Source organism: Conger conger, chromosome 5, assembly GCF_963514075.1.
Source record: "Conger conger chromosome 5, fConCon1.1, whole genome shotgun sequence".
Classification (NCBI taxonomy): domain Eukaryota; kingdom Metazoa; phylum Chordata; class Actinopteri; order Anguilliformes; family Congridae; genus Conger; species Conger conger.
The window spans coordinates 61693091-61712871 of NC_083764.1; the positions used below are offsets into that span (position 1 = coordinate 61693091).

The 19781-nt window shown below is 41.4% G+C and overlaps 1 protein-coding gene across 2 annotated transcripts in view; it reads left to right on the forward strand.

Annotated features, from left to right (window-relative positions):
* Positions 1-19781, forward strand: part of LOC133129607 (uncharacterized) — a 77442-nt gene that overhangs the window by 18116 nt on the left and 39545 nt on the right. The window contains exons 11-24 of one of the 2 annotated variants that reach the window (XM_061243806.1): positions 737-873; positions 1725-1836; positions 2771-2834; positions 2985-3191; positions 3363-3508; positions 4333-4451; positions 8335-8459; positions 8669-8766; positions 10723-10850; positions 12250-12374; positions 12518-12663; positions 13542-13644; positions 14065-14207; positions 14379-14553. The exons of the other annotated variant lie outside the window; for it this stretch is intronic. Of the exons in view, the coding sequence (XP_061099790.1) occupies positions 737-873; positions 1725-1836; positions 2771-2834; positions 2985-3191; positions 3363-3508; positions 4333-4451; positions 8335-8459; positions 8669-8766; positions 10723-10850; positions 12250-12374; positions 12518-12663; positions 13542-13644; positions 14065-14207; positions 14379-14502 (1777 nt within the window). The 3' untranslated portion in view covers positions 14503-14553. Of the gene's footprint in view, positions 1-736; positions 874-1724; positions 1837-2770; positions 2835-2984; positions 3192-3362; positions 3509-4332; positions 4452-8334; positions 8460-8668; positions 8767-10722; positions 10851-12249; positions 12375-12517; positions 12664-13541; positions 13645-14064; positions 14208-14378; positions 14554-19781 lie in introns of those variants that run through there. 2 annotated transcript variants of the gene reach the window in all.

A 19781-nucleotide genomic window follows, 5' to 3' on the forward strand; every position in this document is an offset into this window, starting at 1 on the left:
GAAAAGGGCCCTGTCCAAAAGTTTGGGAACCCTTGTGTGGCAGCTGGGGGCACAGGAAATATTGTGCGAGTGGAAAGAGGAATGGATTCCACCAAATATCAAGTAATTCTCGATGAAAATGTTCAAAGGTCAGTTGAGACATTGAAGTTGAAGAGAGATTGGGTATTCCCGGAAGACAGTGATCCAAAGCATACCTCAAAATCAACGATGAAGTACCTCCAGCAAAGACGGAGATCTCAAACATGCCGTACATGCAGAGAGGCCGAAGAATATTTCCAAGCTAGAGGCGTTCTGCCAGGAAGAATAGGGAAAGATTCAAAAAGGAAGAATTGAAAGACTCTTAGCTGGCTACAGAAAGCGCTTGAAAGCTGTTATAGTTGCCCGAGGAGGAACTACAAAGTAATAAGACGGGGTTCAAAAACATTTTACATTTTTATTATTTGGAAACTGTAAAAAGTTAGAATAAAAAGTAACCTTGCTTTAAAATTTGATGTTTAACATTCTACCATTTAGAGGTCAGGTCCACTTCTGTTGTCCAGATTTTTGCACACTCCTGGAAATTGTATTAGACCTGTGCATTCATAACAATATTTGAACATTTAATATGAGCACTGATCAGGTCTTGCTGCCTGTGTTACTCTGCGTTTAAGATGGGTGCTGTTAAAACTGTTTGGGGTTGTGTATCTATGCGGTTCAGGTTGTCTACGTGACTCATGTGTTGAACTGGACATGGTAGCTTTCAGGTCAAGCCAGAGAAGACATATGAGGAGATGACTGATGGGTTGTCAGTGTATTCTCACCTGGAACTGACTCCACCTTTGCAACTGAAGAATTTAGGAATGGAAGGGCCCCGTCTCATTCTCCTAGACGAAGGTAGGATGCTGTTAATAAAAAGGGTGAGCAACTCTGAGCATGAGTTTACCCTAAAATGTCATTTGAGTAACTTTTCAGTTAAAATTATTTTTCATTCAACTTGCTCTTAAGATTATACAGTATTCTGGGCTCCAGAATTATTGGCACCCTTAATAAAAATGGAGAAATAAAGTCAAAAATTCATCATGCCTGGTAAAAGATACCGACACTGTAAGGGCAGTAATAAAAACATGTAAAACTTCTGCAATGGAAGAGGACACATTACATTACGGTCATTTAGCAGATGCTCTAATCCAGAGCAATGTACAATAAAGTATATAATATTTGGTAAGGAAAATGGTGAGGGTGTACCCCAAGGATCAAGCATCTCTGAACACACAACGGTGAAGAAGATAGGCTACAGCAGCAGAAGACCAATAAGTAAACAAAATAAGTAACAAATACCTCACTGAGTGTACATGCAGTATAACCGTGTGTATTCAAATATGATGTACAATACGGGCTAAACCATGACATTGCATGCATTTAAAAGAATGTATGAAAGGACTGGGGGTGATCTGCCCAAGGCAGAAAGCAGATGTATTGTTGTACCAGGCACAAGATTGGCTTACAATCATTTCAGAAAAATAAAAAGGCAAAGTCCTCTCACTTTGTACATAAGGCCCGACAAGTTTGTATCACCTAACCTATTTTATTAAATTAAGAAAACCATAATGGTTAGAACAATGTGATCTTATTATTATGCAACCTTTCAAAATTCTGGTAAGTCATAAATTATTATTGTACATGTGTATGTGTATCATAAATATATATATATATATATATATATAATTTATTTCCACTCAATTAAGATAACTGTGCAGTTTATCTGAGCCAAAACAAAGGACAACAATCACTGGTCCAGGTTTTTGATTGTCTCGCCGGGAAAGAAAAGGCTGTCGATGTGGATGAACTGGCAAATCGGTAAGTATTTTAAATAAACATTGTAAGCTTAAACATGGAAAATGTTATCTAAACTTGAATGAATTGTTTTGCATATTCTAGCCATCTAATGTTGTAATGCATGTAATTGTAATTATATAATGTAAGTTTATCAATTTCTATATATCCAGTTAAGCAATGGAATTTTAGTTTTGATTTTGATTATTTTTCCGCACCTAATAAAACCAACAGTTAAAAGGGTTACTTGTTGTTCACAGTGATTTAACTAATTACCATGTCTTTAACAGCAGAAGAGGTGATTGAGAGAGATTTATTTAATCATGGTCATCCAGTATTTGCACAAGTCATGCAACTACAGACCACAGCTCTGAGTATATGAATCTTTTTAAATCTTTTTGAGCAATTAGGAAGAATAGTTAAAATCTGAATCAAATCAATATTTTTTGTGATCACCCTTCAGCGTTAAAACTGCGTCACTTCTCTGAAATAGCCAATGCTTTTCTGCAGTTCTGTAAGGCAATCAGCAGGAACCAAGCATGCATGAACTTGCCACAGTTCTTCTGCCGACTTTGGTTGGCTCCTTCCTTCTGATCTCAGACAGCCTTGAGTTCTTATGTTAAAAGTGGTCAAATGCTCACAGTAATATGTTATTTTTTTCTTCAGGAAATTTGAAATGTGTTCTTTCATTCTAGCACACACACAAAAAAACATATATATAATAAAGTCTCGGATGCCTAGACTTCTGCACAACATCCTGCCAACTTGCAAGGATGAGTGGGAGTTTAAGCCTTTTTAGTTCCTGACTTTCTTTTTCACTCCCAATGTGAATATTTCATACTTATTAAAGACACTGCTGGGAAAATTCAGTGCATGGGTGTAACTACATGGATGCATCTTCCCATAGTGTTCACCCATATTTATTTCACTTTCAAGTCATGAAAATGTTTTCTTTTAGACTCAAAGATGCCAGAACAGACCAGACATACAAAATCGGTGGGGTGCCAGAAGAGGCAATAATGGTAAACTCGATGTGCCTGTGTCATGTTTTATTATGCTGGTTCGAATGTGATGATGGAGGTATAAATGCTAATGACATAATTCCATCTTCCATACATTTACTACACAAATCAGGAAGATAACAAATATATTATTTATTATTGATATTTCAGGTTCTTGTTGATGCAAGCTCTTCAATGGCGGATGTATGCTACGAACAGGATCAGACACGGAGCAGGATGGATGTTGTGAAGCAGCTCTTCCTGGCTTTCATGGCAAGGACCAGCGCATACTCATTTCATCATATCATTGGTCTGGTTAAGTTTGGAGGATGCTGCCTGGACTTTCATGAGTTCACAGAGACTGTTGGAGTTTTTCAGGTAATCTTTTTCTGTGAATTGTAATTTCATTCACAATGATTTCAAAACATTTAGAATGAATGCACAATTTTTGCCATTGTATTAGACCTGCGAAATGGCATTGAGATTGGTTTGAAAAGGCTGAGATTTAATTGCATTCCATTTACGTGTATTAAATCTTTGGTACCTCAGAGGTATGTCAACAGTCTTGAAGCCTGTGGATGCACTCCCCTGTACGATGCCTTGAATCTTGGAATTTCCAAGCTGAGCGATGTCAAGAAGAAATTTCCAGACTGCAGACTCCGCATGCTGTGCCTCAGTGATGGGAATGATGAAGGGTAAATTCCCATTCATGCTTTCAATGAAATGAAGCAAGCCAGCTAATATTGTGGCAAGCTAGCTAATATTGTGGCAAGCTAGCTAATATTGTGGCAAGCTAGCTAATATTGTGTCAAGCTTGCTATTATGTGGCAAGCCAGCTAATATTGTGGCAAGCTTGCTATTATTGTGGCAAGCTAGGTAATGTTAGCTCTCCAGATTATGTAAACTAGCAAGCTTGCTGCACTCACTGAGCACTTTTAGAAACACCTGGACACCTACATATTCATGCGATTATCTAAACAGCCAATCGTGTGGTAGCAGTGCAGTGCATAAAATCATGCAGATATGGGTCAAGAGCTTCAGATAATGTTCACATCAACCATCAGAATGGGGGAAAAATGTGATCTTAGGTATTTCGACCGTGGCATGATTGTTGGTGCCTGACCGGCTGGTTGGAGTATTTCTGTAATTGCTGATCTCCTGGGATTTTCACACACAACAGTCTCTAGAGTTCATCCGGTGAGCAGCAGTTCTGCAGACAGAAATGCTTTGTTAATGAGAGAGGTCAGTGGAGAAGGGCCAGACTGGTCAAAGCTGAGAAGGTGACCGTAACGCAAATAACCTCACATTACAACAGTGGCGTGCAGAAGAGCATCTCTGAGCACACAACGCATCAAACCTCTAAGTGGATAGGCTACAGCAGCAGAAGACTTAATATGCCAAAAACATCCTATAAATACCTAATAAAGTGCTCACTGAGTGTATGTAGAGCTTGCCTCAAACTATGGCTTAATTTATAATTTTTACATTTAAATTATAACTGTAATTTTCACAATATTAGTTCTAGCCGTGATCCTGTCAAAGTTGCAGTCAGGCTGATTGACGCCCACATTGTAGTGGACACTGTCATCCTTGGAGGAGAGGAAAACGGTGTCCTGCATGGAATCAGCAATGTGACAGGTCAGCAATGTTCTCATTACATTGATAAACTATTTATCTGTTGGCATTTAGTTTATTCACAAATATCACTACTATATACTGTAATTTTGCCTGCTTGAAATGCATACACCGATCAGCCACAACATTAAAACCACATGCTTAAACCAGTTTTTCCATGATTAAAAATGAAAAATACACTGCATTCTACAGTCCCCTCCTAAAGGGGCCAATTCCTTAGTTTTTGCAATACATTGAATACATTTGGCGTTGAGATAAAAATACGATATAAAAAGATGACACTTTGGTAGAGGTTAATCGTGGTCTCATCAGTCCACACAACTTTGTTCCAATGAGTGGTTTGCATCTTGTGGTATGCCTCTGAATTGCTGCTCTTCTTCGAACGGTTGATTGAGATACCTTCACTGCTACCCTGCGGAGATTATTTCTGAGGTTAATTTCTGAAAATTTGAATGAAAATTTCAAAACGAGATGCTACACTCTCGCTAGCTTACTCAACATGAGTAAATGAAAACTGAAATCACTCTGAGGGTTTAGCCTTTTTGGAAAAAACTAATGAAATTTATGGAGATTTATGGAGGTTTTCATTCCAACCCTAATAAAGCACATCATATTCACCAGCTTGTTGAGCTCCTAATTAGTACATTTTTTACATTTTACATTTTAGTCATTTGGCAGACACTTTTAATCCAAAGCGACTTACAAGTGCATAGGTTCTACCATAAGTCAGAGCATCACATCCAGAAACTAGCAAAATACACAGGAAATGCTGTTCTAAACATAGTTGTGATCAGAAGTGCATTTTTTTTTTTTTTTGGGGGGGTTAGACAAGGATAGGGATATCAGAAAGGAGGGGCAGGGGAAATCAGGAGGGAGGACTAAGGTAGAGTTTGAAAAGGTGGGTTTTGAGTCTGCGTCGAAATAGGGGGAGGGATTCTGCTGTTCTGACAGTGGTAGGCAAGTCATTCCACCACTGAGGAACCAGAACGGAAAACAGGCGTGAACGTGCAGCTCGACCGCCAGGTGCACGTAGAGAGGGAACCGTAAGGCGACCAGAGCTGGCAGACCGGAGTGGTCTAGCTGGGGAGTAGGGAGTGATCAGGGATTGTATGTAAGGTGGGGCAGTCCCCTTAGCAGCCTGAAATGCCAACACTAGGGCCTTGAAACGGATGCGTGCGGCAATAGGAAGCCAGTGGAGGCCAATGAGAAGCGGGGTGACATGAGCCGACCTGGGCTGACTGGTGATCAGGCGGGCTGCAGCATTCTGGACCAGCTGGAGGGGCTTGATGGCACATGCTGGGAGACCGGCTAGGAGGGAGTTGCAGTAATCCAGGCGGGAAATGACGAGTGCCTGGACTAGGAGCTGGGTGGCTTTCTCAGTCAGGAGATGACGGATACGGCGTATATTATACAGAAAGAACCTGCAGGTTCTGGCAGTGGAGGATACTTGTGGAGCCAGGGTGAGGCAGTTATCAAGAGTCACCCCGAGATTCTTTGCCGTACGGGAGGAGGAAACTACAAAGTCCTCAACAGTCAACGAGAGGTCGATTGACGGAGAGGACTTAGCAGGGATGTAGAGAAGCTCAGTTTTGGCAAGGTTGAGCTTCAGGTGATGGGAAGTCATCCACGCAGAGATATCAGCCAAGCAGGCAGAGATCCGTGTGGTGATTTGGGTGTCGGGGGGGAAGGAAATGAAGAGTTGGGTGTCATCAGCGTAGGAATGATAAGAAAAGCCGTGGGAAGAGATAACAGAACCAAGAGACATGGTGTATAGCGAAAAGAGGAGAGGCCCAAGAACCAAGCCCTGCGGGACTCCAGTTCGTAGGGGTTGAGGGTCGGAGACTGCGCCCCTCCAAGTCACCTGGTAGGAGCGACCAGAGACGTAGGAGGAAAACCAAGCGAGTGCAGAACCTGTGACACCCATCCCAGACAGCGATGAGAGCAGAATCTCATGGTTGACTGTATCGAAGGCGGCTGACAGGTCGAGGAAGATGAGGACAGAGGAAGATGAGGACAGAGGAGAGGGATTTTGCTTTAGCAGAGTGGAGTGCCTCAGTGACCGCGAGCAGGGCGGTTTCAGTGGAGTGGCCACTCTTGAAGCCAGACTGGTTGGGGTCATGGAGATTGTTCTGGAGAAGATAAGTGGACAGTTGGGAGCAGACCGCCCGTTCCAGAGTTTTAGCGAGAAAGGGAAGAAGAGAGACAGGCCGGTAGTTGTTCAGGGCAGAGGGGTCAAGAGTAGGTTTTTTGAGCAGGGGAGTGACTCTGGCCCTCTTCAGGGAAGAGGGCATGGTGCCGGAAGAGAGGGAGGTGTTGATTAGAGAGGAGAGAAAAGGGAGAATGTCATCAGATAGAGATTGTAGGAGGGGAGAGGGGATGGGGTCAAGAGGACAGGTGGTTGGGCGGTGGGAAGTAAGGAGTTTCAGTGTGTCGGCGTCAGAGAGGGGAGAAAAGGAGGTTAGGGAGTTGGGGAGGGTAGGAGGGTCAGCAGGGGTGGAGGGTTGGGAGAAGGAATTGCGAATAGCATCAACCTTCTTTTCAAAGAAGGAGACAAAGTCATCGGGTGTGAGTGATGAGGGAGGTGGGGGGGGAGGGGGGGCCAGAAGAGAGGAGAAAGTTGAAAACAGTTTGCGGGGATTAGAGGCGGCTGCGTTAATTTTCGAGTGAAAGAAGGAAGATTTAGCTCGAGAGACAGAGGAATGGAAAGATGATAAGAGGGCATGGAAGGAAGCCATATCACTGGGGAGACAGGACCTTTTCCATTTTCTCTCCGCCGCCCGCAGTTCGGTTCGGACAGCTTGTAGAGCATCAGAAAGCCAAGGACTGGGGGGGGAGGCCCGAGCTAGTTTGGTGGTGAGGGGACACAGAGAATCAAAGGAAGATGAGAGGGAGGACATGAGAGTTGAATTAGTAGAATCAGGTGTGTCACATTAGGGTTGAAGTGAAAACATAGAGGATGTTAGATCTCCAGGAACTGGATTGGGCAGACCTGACATAGGGGAACTGCACGAGGGAATCAGGTAACATAATGCGGGGTAAACGCAAGACCAGACATAGAGTAAAATGAAACTGCATGCACACAACATGACCTGGGGTTAGCTGGCGGACTGTGAGGATAGATTTGTAAAAACAGGATAGGGTAACAAGGTAACGAGCAAGAGAGCTCCAGAATAGCAGCAAGGCACAGCAATACTGAAAGAGGCGGAGTTACAGGAAAGCGCAGAATTGGGAATCGTTAATATTGTTATTTTACGTGTAAGAATAAATAATTACCCAACCCAAAAAGCGTGGTTAATGCTAGTCAATATATACAACATGAATGTGTTAGCTAAACTCTAACACTGTTTGTCTCTTGAGTTAATTGGTACTAATTATCTACACGCAGATAGACTGCAGCTGGAAATCAGAAAGTGAGGTGAGAAGGAAGTGTTAAACCAGAGTCATGAAAATAGCCAAAGTCATGTTACTCATAGGACGGGGAGTGTTCAGGTAGAAACGGAAGTACGCAATGACCAGACAGTGAACCTATGAATGTAATGAAATCAGACATGAACAGAAGTAATGTAAATATGGAAAATAACTAAATACACAAAATAAATCAAAACTGACAATAAACACTAAAGCAGAGGTACAAAAGGGATAGGCAATAATCAATGATCATAATATCAGACAAGAAACGGACATAATTAACCAGGCAATATAATCAGACAGACGGAATCCAGGAACATAACACAAACATTTATTGTGTCATTATTGTGAGTTTACATCTATGTTTATGGGCTATTGTACAGGAGAAATTACAATATAATCTATAGGAAAAAGTATTATATCAGGCTTGCAAAATGTGTGATGTGGGAAACATTATGAAGTAATCAATTTTTTACAGGAGGTTGCTGTTTCAAACCAGAGACAGGTAAAGAGGCATTAAAACTCTTTGAAATGGAAACTGTCCTGTCTTTGAAGGGAAGGAAACTGAAGAAAAAACATGTGGCATCCTCTATCAAAGGACTGGTAAGAAACTTATTTTGTCATTGCTGAAATCTTTTTTTTTTTCTATTTTAGTATTTAGGGTCTCTTGCAAGCAAAACAGAAATTATAATAAATAAATAAAAAGCCTCCTAATGTTGCACTCTATTCCTGGTGTACATTGAGAAAAGTTTGACTCCATAAAATGATTTGTATTATGACAATATATTCATATTGTATTTTGTTCTTAACAGGCTGATTTGTGTGGCATTTTGCAAGGAAAGGGCTATGACAAGGAACCGGAGGTTTTACTCCCTAAAGAGGTCAATGACAAAGTGACGTTGCCACTAATGTAAGTACTGTAAGATACAGAATACAGAGATAAGAGATAAGAATAACATGTATTGTGGCATACATCCTGGTTAATTTCACACTGCTCCCTTTCCATTCAGACGTAAGTACGGTATTAAGCTGCCTACATTCGACTAGAACTGTCAGGGTTGACCAGGGTTCACCTTCCAGCCAGCAGAGGCCACCAGCACTTCACCCTTCCTTGTCTGTTTTCCTAAAATGTAATATGTAATTATCTGATATAAATGCATTTCCTTTTAGTCATTGGGCCTCATTTATCAAACGTGAGCCGAACGAAATTCACCATAAATAATGTGGGATTCATCAAAGTTTTCGGACTTTCCAAATATTCTTTTTCCAAAAGATTTAATTTTGCAGAGACAATTTTGTATTTAATAATAAAAACAAAAGTAACATATTACTGTAAGCAATTGACTACTTTTTACCTAAAAACTTGGTTGGCAAGGAGCCAACCAAAGACAGCAGCATTTTATTTATGGTGGCTAAATTATTTTAATATGCCGATTGGTTATAATTATTCATATAATATAAAAATGCAACAGGATTCAACATCAAATTGGGTGATGTTTCATTCCGGTAATCCTGATTAATTAATGCTTAAGTGGAGTTTAATATAAATTCCATAAAACACGTATGGGGCATGGCGTAGCCTACTACGCTTACGAAACCACGAACTATAATGGCGAGTTCAAGTTCAAGCTACACCTGCAAACATCATGGTAGGCTATAGAAGTGGCATGACATGTGGCTGATTTGTTTACGAGTTTTGTTTTTTGCCTCGCGTTTAATGTCAGAGGTTGATGTGAACTGTTTTTTCCAGTCGGAATGAGCTAATTTGTTCATTCTAATATGACGTGAATGCAGCATTAGACTTCGTTGTTATCGTTTTACATTACATTTACAGCGTTATTTGAATATTTGAAGCATGGCCACATAATCACTTGGTTTGACGCTTGTGACACCTTCTTCTGGCTCTCTGCAAGGACAGGGAAAACGTAGCTATAGGCTATTGCTGTCACCCAACGGTGAGATTCCAGATAACGACGTCTCCTATGATGTGCCAATGCGTTCCTTCAGCCCAAAATAATCACAACAGGTTTTTGCAAACTAGCTAGCTCGGTAACATAAATACAGATACATTTAATAAAAATACATTAAAGAAAAGTTGCCAGAGAAGTTCTAATATGTACACATAATTTAATGGTTGACGGAGCTGAAACGGCTGCCTTGCAGACATCACTGTGGGAAGGAAAGTGCCAAATGTGAAACCATTTTCTTTTTACCTGTTGCATAGTGCGTGTTTAAACCCGTTTTCCATATATGCTATGTATTACTCATGGACAGGTAATCATTCGTGAATTGCATTCAAAAGTTTGCAAAGAAAATGTCTTGTAAGCGTATTGGGGCGGGTTTGTGTGTGCACTGTCTTGTTATTTAAATAGCTTGGTACGTACTGGTGTTCACGATGATGTGTATGCTCCAGGACCTGTAGACCTTTTCATATTTAACAAGAAATAAAGACCACCCGCTATATTTTAAAATGCATGGTATCTAAACCTACATCAGTTTCACCCTGCTTCCCTCTGTAGGATTTACATGGTACTGCATGTGATGGAACTTATGTCAGAATAGATCCCATGCATTTTTAAATATGGCGGCTCTTTATTATTTTTAAAATATGAAACATTCTATAGGTCCTGGCACACTTGTTACTATATAATGATCATGAACACCAGTACGTACCAAGATATTTAAATAACAAAAACATGTACTATTAAGTCTTTATTGACAAGTTTATACAGTTTAAACCATTTTTAATTGTGAAAAAATGTTCACACAGACATTTGTGCACGGATTTCAGAAAATATTGATAAATGTGGGCCACTGTCTAATACATACCTAATAATAATGAATGCAATATTGTCTTATTGTGCAGTGCTTTGAATAATGCACCCAAGCAAACCACAGAAATGAGCAGGGAGAGACAAATTCTGGATGAGCTGAGGAGTCTGCACGTGGATCCCCATCCGTACTGCACAGTGTTTCCCTCTGAGACCGACTTCAGTGAGTAACTAAGCTACGCTAACCACTGGCAAACAATTTAAATGTCCTTCACACACCTGCCCAGCACTATTCCTAGAGATCTGCCATCCTCTACATTTTCATTTCAGCCCAAATTTGACACACCCTTATTTTGTAATATTTAGCAGCTCAACAAGGCCTAGCTGTTCTAGATCAAGATCTCCATGAACAGGGTTGGGCAACTGTAAGCCAGGGGTCCCCAACCTTGTTTCCCAGACAGACTCAGGGTTAGCTGACTTTTTTTTCAGCTTAAAACCTCACCCTAATTCCATGATATTGGAAGGTAACAATATTTTCAAATTCTTCTCTTTTGTGTCTTTGCCTTCCTGCCTGTGGTTGGGATCAAACAAAATGAGTAAATCAGCAACTTCGACATACTCATACACTGCTCTTCACATCATATTCCAAACGAGCAGTCGTCTGGCAGTCGGAGGGTTGCCGGTTCGATCCCCCGCCCGGGCTGTGTCGAAGTGTCCCTGAGCAAGACACCCAACCCCCAAATGCTCCTGACGAGCTGGTTGGCGCCTTGCATGGCAGCCAATCGCCGTCGGTGTGTGAGTGTGTGTATGAATGGGTGAATGAGAAGCATCAATTGTACAGCGCTTTGGATAAAGGCGCTATATAAATGCCAACCATTTACCATTTACACGCAGAAGTAGAAAAGGTGTGGTCGTTGTTCATGAAAATATCCCATAAAAATTGATATTTAATGAAAGGAAAAACCCAACTGGTGGCGGCACGGATGGTGCAGTGGGTAGCACTGCCGCCTCACAGCAAGGAGGTCCTGGGTTCGAATCCCAGTCGGCCGGGGCCTCTCTGTGTGGAGTTTACATGTTCTCCCCGTGTCTGTGTGGGTTTCCTCCGGGTACTCCGGTTTCCTCCCACAGTCCAAAGACATGCAAGACATGCAGGATAGGCTGATTGGAGAGTCTAAATTGCCTGTGCCTGTGCCTGTGCCTGTGCCTGTGCCTGTGCCTGTGCCTGTGGGTGTGAGTGTGAGTGTGTGAGTGAGTGAATGGTGTGTGTGCCCTGCGATGGACTGGCGACCTGTCCAGGGTGTATTCCTGCCTTTCGCCCAATGTATGCTGGGATAGGCTCCAGCCCCCCTGCAACCCTGTTCATGATAAGCGGGTTAGGATAATGAATTCATGAATTAATGAAAAACCCAACTGTTGAAAGAACAGTCAAATCCTGTACATTTGACCATAAACAGTTATTTTTACTGCATACTGTTGGTGCAGATAATTGTTTTATTGGAACCCTATTAGTTTCTTTCATTTCATTTCACACACACATGCACGCACGCGCACACATTCATATTCCAAAATATCACCTTGCCAACTCAGAAGTTGTACATCAGAAGTTCTCATTTCCCTTTCAGGTTTCTGGAAGATTCTGATGTCAGGGCCTCCTGATACACCATATGAAAAAGGAAATTTTGAGCTCTACTGCCAATTTGGGGCAGATTACCCCCTCAAACCCCCTCAAGTGCGTTTCCTCACTCCTGTATCCTTCCCCAGAGACTGACTCAGTCATGTTACAATTTTCTGACAACATTTTAGCTATCCATGAATTAACCAATAATAAAATATTTTCCATGTGTTCCACCTGCAAATGCAAGTAATTTCCTTAAGGTAAAAATACTGTAGATCCACCACTGCAATGTGAACAGTATCGGACGTATCTGTCACAATATATTTGATGGGAACTACTCTGCAAACGTAACAATGAAAGAGATTCTGGATTCAGTGTTCGGACTCCTGATCGCAGCTGAGCCGGATGATCCTTTGGACAGGTAAACTACTCGGGTGTATGTATCAGCCTCTCAGCCTGAATCACGGTCTCCTCCCCTGGAGCAGGGTTAAGGGCCTTGTTCAAGGGCCCAACGACTGCACGGATCTTATTGTGGCCACACTGGGGATCGAACCACCGACCTTGCAGGTCCCAGTCATTTACCTTAACCACTATGCTACAGGCCGCCCTGTTCATATTTCCCACCTGATGTATAATTGTCTCCCTCTGTATTTAAACCCTGGTCTCGGTTGTATTCTTTGTCAGAAAGTTGATCTATATTCAGAGCCGATTTCTTGTAAGCCTGTTTATTTGACACCCTTTGCCTAATTACGAGTTTGCCTTATCCCTTCTGTTTTGTCTGCCTGATTGATTTTTGGTTTTTGGACTTTCTTATTTTTTTCTTTGACTATGCACCTGCCTTGCCCTTGTTTGTACACACATTTTTGATATTCTGGATTTTCAACCCTGGACTATTTTACAACCATTCTTTGGCATCTTGATTTTGTCTCTGATTATCTGCCTTTTGATTGTGGCCTGAATAAACAACCATTTCTCCTGATCTGCATTTGGGTTTCCTGAGCAGAACACTCAGACCTAGTTTTTGTACCCTTTGTATTTAACATGCTGGGTTTAGACCCTTAAAGAAACAATCACAATTACTAGTCTAATGAACAGGCTCAAATCCCAATTATTGAGTTGTCTCTTGTTCTCTTGCATGCATCATTTACAGAATTTTAGTTTCAACTAAGTAAGCCTTTTATTTTTGTGTTTTTGTATATTGTAAATGTAAAATAGCATTTGAGGAATTGAAGGCCAGAGGGCCCATTACAGCACTCACGGTGAACCTTCTCCTTAAATCCATTCTTGTATCTCTCGCAGTGTCGTAGCTGAGGAGTTCCTGTCCAATCCACAGGCTTATGTGAAACAAGCTGAAAAGACCACTGTAGAAGCAGCAGGTACATCGTTGGAAGACATGGAGAAGGTTAGCGTGACGTATAGTATCCCGAACCTTGTGACGTTAAAAAGCTGTAAGCTGTGTTATCGCAAGCCAAAAGCACATTTACCTCTCCTGTTATGTTTGGGTCAAATATAATCATGGCAAGGACTGTGTAATCAATGAGTTTCTGCAAAACTTGTTTTGAAAACAAGGGCGTATCATGTAAGTGAAGTGTGTATGGACTTTACAAAAAATGTTTTCAATTTCATGGTTGTTGATGGCTGACTGGGTGGTGAGGTAAAATACAACTGGAGGCTAAAATATTGCTTATGGTAAATAGGCGGTGGTTAAACTATACCAGGTCAAAATTGGCGAAGGGTAGCTCTTCAACACAATGTGAAAGTTCTGATTATTACTCGTATCTAGTAGAACCGGAATTACAATTAATGTTTATTTTCCTTACAGAAATTGGTGGCTGAATCTTTGAACAAAGTCCAAATTCCTCGTCATTTAATTTGCCAGCTCTCAGGAAAGATGTTTATTGATCCAGTGTCAACCAAATACGGAGATGTCTATGAAAGGAAATGCATAGAAAAGGAACTGATAAAGTAAGTCACCAGTATTGCACCTTGATACAGTACAATACTGTTATTCACAGCAAAAAAATGTACACAGTACATTTACTGGCAGGTTGTAAATTTACTGTGCATTTAAGTTTATGTGTATCAATGTGTAAAAATTATTTAGTGCTGTAGTTTTACCTCTCTCTCCTTCCACAGGAAACAGGAAGATCCATTTAACAAAAAGCCTCTGAAAAAAACTGACCTGACGCCAAACAGAAAAATGAAAGCTATGGTAAAGGAGTACCGGAGCCATGAAATTTCACAGCCTCTTTCTAATTGAATAAGTGTTTGGACTGTTGGGGGGCTCATCCTGATGGACCCCACAGTTACAGGCATTGTAAATGATGAAAACCAAAAAATATCTACCACAGGAATCATCACTGTCTTATGCCCTCAAGGTCTACAGTTTGACATGTCCTGATTTATCATACTATGCACTATAAGTAAAGGGAAGTAGTTCAAAATTAGTACACTTTATCGACATTTTTCCTATTTGTTTATTATTAAAGAAAATCCGTATCTATGCTTGATTGGCAACATTAATTTAGCTTTGATTAGCTCAATTGTTAACAAAACAATTGTTTTTAGAGTGATTAGCAAATACTGCCTTTTCTGTCTTCTCTGCGATTACTCATTCAGGGCTTCTGTCGTGTTTTTAGCAGATGCTATATTATATCTTTTCTGACTGGGCTTCCTTTAGGGATTTTTATTTTGACCAGTTGTCCTTTTCTGCTAATAAATATACTGAATAACACAATTTTTGTTCGGAATTAAAATCAAATTGTCAATTGTTAATGGAAGAATAGACATACAGACATGCCATCAACTGTGAAAATGAAAAAAAAAAATTTCTGAGCTGTATATTTCACAGCAATGAATTTGTCAAACACAAATTGCAATAAAGTTTCAATATCTTGATAATATATGCTCTTGATTTAAATATGTTCAGTGTATTCCATTTCAGCAAATACAAGTTGACAAGCAAAGGATTGGGCAGAAGTGAACACAGACACAGGTTGCCAGTGTTTCATAATGAGTGAGAGGGTTTGTTTTCTAATATTTTCATGGTGAAAATCACGCATTTTTCAGTACCGTAAATATACTGTACATTACATTATTGGCATTCAGCAGACGCTCTTATCCAGGATGACATACAGTTGATTAGACTAAGCAGGAGACAATCCTCCCCTGGAGCAATGCAGGGTTAGGGGCCTTGCTCAAGGGCCCAACGGCTGCGTGGATCTTATTGTGGCTACACCGGGATTAAAACCACCAACCTTGTGTGTCCCAGTCCTTTACTTTAACCACTACGCTACAGGCTGCCCCATACGCCCTTTTTTTTACAAATGTTGTCTGTCGCTTTAGTATCCCAGTTATACCAACATAGCAATGAACTGGCACTGTGGTTCACTGTGTCTCCTGAGAAGAGGCTCTGGGTTTCAGTCCTACCTGCCTCTCTGCATTGAGCTTGCAGGCTTGTATGGATTTCCTGCAGGTGCTCCAAGTAGGCTGCAAAAGAGGTGTCTACCTCAGTGTGACTACCCTGGGTTTCTGGGTCAGTGGTTTTCCAAGGTCCATCCATCCATCCATTCATCATCTATTATCCTAACCCGCTTATCCTGAACAGGGTCGCAGGGGGGCTGGAGCCTATCCCAGCATACATTGGGCAAAAGGCAGGAATACACCCTGGACAGGTCGCCAGTCCATCACAGGGCACACACACCATTCACTCACACACTCACACACTCACACACTCATACACTCATACACTCACACACTCATACACTCACACACTCATACACTCACACACTCATACACTCACACACTCATACACTCACACACTCACACACTCACACACTCATACACTCACACACTCACACACTCACACACTCACACACTCACACACTCACACACTCACACACTCACACACTCACACACTCATACAATTTAGACTCTCCAATCAGCCTAACCTGCATGTCTTTGGACTGTGGGAGGAAACTGGAGTACCCCGAGGAAACACACGCAGACACTGGGAGAACATGCAAACTCCACACAGAGAGCCCTGGCCGACTGGGATTCAAACCCAGGACCTCCTTGCTGTGAGGCGGCAGTGCTACCCACTGCACCATCTGTGCCACCCTGGTTTTCCAAGGTGAAGTTTTCAATGTCTCACAACGTGTACGTGTGCATTGCAGTTTTTCCATTGCCACGGTTAGTGCTTTCTGGCAGCCATATTCACGCTTTTGGCTTGCGTCCCATTGAAGCTCATGCTGAGAAACAGCAGTACAGTGAAAGTCTGCTTTTCATGACCGCTCAGTAATTGCACAAAATTGTGATGTCAGGTGTTCAATTACTTTTCAAATTTAGTTTTTATTTCATCTCAATAAATGGGGGAAAGGTGTATATAGTTATACAAAACACATAACTGCATACCAGTGGCAATAAAAAACCAGTCCGGTCCAGCGTATGAGTGTTGGGCTTCTGGTGATTTTCAGACAGAGGGAGGGCTGGGGTGGCTTGGGAGTAATGGGGGGGGGGCATTGGGGTTGGGCAGCGGGCAGAGGGGTGGATGGGTTGGGGAGTGACTGTATATGGGGTATATGGGCAGAATCCTGCTGAATCATCAGTCCTGGATGCCACAAGCCACCCCCCCCCCACTGTCCTTCCGCCCAGCTGGTCAGGGCAGATGAGATGACCCAGATCTACTGTTCCCCTCCATGCTTTCCCCTGAATAAAGCAAAAAATATAGCAGGACTGCAGTCTGACAGCTCCGTTTGAACAGCAAAAACAAGAAACTGAAATGTCATTGGTCTGCATTCTTGCATGGTACAATCAATGAAGCAATCAGCTGAACTGCCTTTTCTAAGTAACATAAAAATGACTTATTATATTTACCCATGAAGGTTTAGAGCCAGGACCGTCCTGACTGGCAGGACTGCATATTTAACGCTCAGAAAATTCTTGAAAGAAATACTTTCATTTTTCGGCTGATATAAAATGTAAGTAATTTCCTTACATTTTATATTTAAGTTAATGTTTGGGCATATATAGCTGCCACATGTGCTGGCTCACTTGCCTTCATTGATAATGTACTGTAAGTCTAATAAATGCCTCGCAAAGAGCTCAGTGCGTGTATGTATTCATACTTCATTGCTTACTGTGGAACTATTTCTAGTAAAACATGTGATTGAAACCTGGAGGAAGCCAGTATCGGGCTGAGATATAAAAGAACAGAGACATAGGCCAAAGAATAGGCTTACAAAAAACCTTTTTAGAACATCATTAGGAATAAAGAGAGCATTGGTGTATGTTTGGGATCATTGCCTTACTGTGGGCTGAAGCCCCATCCAATGTGTTTGGAAGCATTTGAGTAAATGGTAAATGGTTGGCATTTATATAGCGCCTTTATCCAAAGCGCTGTACAATTGATGCTTCTCATTCACACACACACTCACACTCACACACCAACGGTGATTGGCTGCCATGCAAGGCACCGACCAGCTCGTCAGGAGCATTTGGGGGTTAGGTGTCTTGCTCAAGGTCACTTCGACACAGCCCGGGCGGGGGATCGAACTGGCAACCCTCCGACTGCCAGACGACTGCTCTTACTGCCTGAGCCAATGAGATGACTGCTCTTACTGCCTGAGCCAATGAGACGACTGCTCTTACTGCCTGAGCCTGAGTGAACTTGAGCAGATAAGATGCTTGTAGGCTGTGAATACTTATGTACATGTGATTTTTTTTTAGATTTTTTTTAAAAAATATTTATATTTTATTCACTTAGTTTAACTCTGTCTAGCGGGTCCAGCCAGAGCACTACGCTTATTTTGTTTATATGTCGTAACTACCAGCAGCTGCTATAGTGCACCGTGTTTTTTTTTTTTTTAATTCATTTTCAGATCTGATATGTTGATGTCATATGTCTGTCTCTATGTGCTGTGCCTGTTTTTATGTAACGCCGCCAACAATGATTTTCTACCGAAAACGAATTTCCCCACGGGGACAATAAAGTACCTACTACTGCTATTTCTTAGTTTTTTATTTTTTATAAATTTGCAAAAATCTCAAAAAAACTTTTTTCACGTTGTCATTATGGGGTATTGTGTGTAGAATTTGGAGGGAAAAAAATGAATTTAATCAATTTTGGAATAAGGCTGTAACATAACAAAATGTGGAAAAAGTGAAGTGCTGTGAATACTTTCCGGATGCACTGTATTTTTTTAGACTTAATGGTCAGCTGGTGCTGTAGCCTATCCACTTAGAGGAATGATGCGTTCAGAGATGCACTTCTGCATATCCCTTCCGCCCAGCTGATCTACACACACACACACACACACACACACACACACACACCCCCCACACCTAGTTAACACCAGATGAATAAACACTAATTTGAGAAAATGATTGACTGTGTATAGTCACTCGTACAGTCTGTATTCTAGTCTGTGCTATATTCAACGGACAACCACAATCCAAACTTTGTAAGATCCATGGTAAAAACTCACACAAACACACACACACACACACACAAACACACACACACACACACTATATAAGACAGAATTGTACGGCACAGAGCACTTTAATTAAGTCATTGAGTATGACCAGTTTAATAGCTCACTGCTTTTGTCCCCCTCAGATAAATATGATAGCTACTTCGTGTGACGACCAGATATCTCGTTACAGATGCAACAGAAGAGGAAAAAGTCCTTGTTTGAATGTTTTCCGTTCGTTTCGTCTCCAGGGAGCAGATCCGTTGAGATCGCGAGAGAATCCACGTTACCACGGAGACCCGAAACTTCTGACAGGCTTTCTTTATTTTCGTCTGCACGCCACGCACGGTGACACCATTCCGACGGTGACAGATCAGTGACATCATCTATGTACTTCGCCTCTCGTGAATGAAAGACCTCATAAAAAGTAAAAAAGTCGGTGTATGCGTATACAATTGTCAATTTTGTCAGAATCATTCTCCGTATTTAGTGTTTTAGTGTCGATCATGTAAAATGATCTCCTGGTCACTGTCCATATCCGCTGAGACACTTAACAATGCCTGATATGGAAATGTGAAAATGATTATTTCCTGACTCCATTCCTATTCTCAGTGCCGTTCTTAAATCACGATTGGAATACAAGAGTTGGTGAAAATAATTATGGTGTTTATATTAGATTTAAATTCAGTTATTCAAAAAGAGCTCAAAAACGGCACACTCGCCAAAAACAAACAAATAAAAGGCTCTTCAAATTACTTCAAATTACTATTGGTAATGACGGTTATATAATTAATACAACAGTATAACATCGAATTTCTCGCAAGAAGGCCTAGGCCTTAAGAGGACACCGAAATGTTGGCCAGCAACGGCATAGTACGTACTCTATCGCCATCTGCTGATGTAATTTAATAAAAACACGACTGCATGGAAGTACTGGATATTTTTTGCTGTACAGGTATATTTTGCTGCGTATATTCTGGACCATCCCAGGTCCCTACACCCAATGTAGCGACACGCCAATTCATAAAGCTCCAATTCATAAAATATTGGGCTCATATTTCAAGAT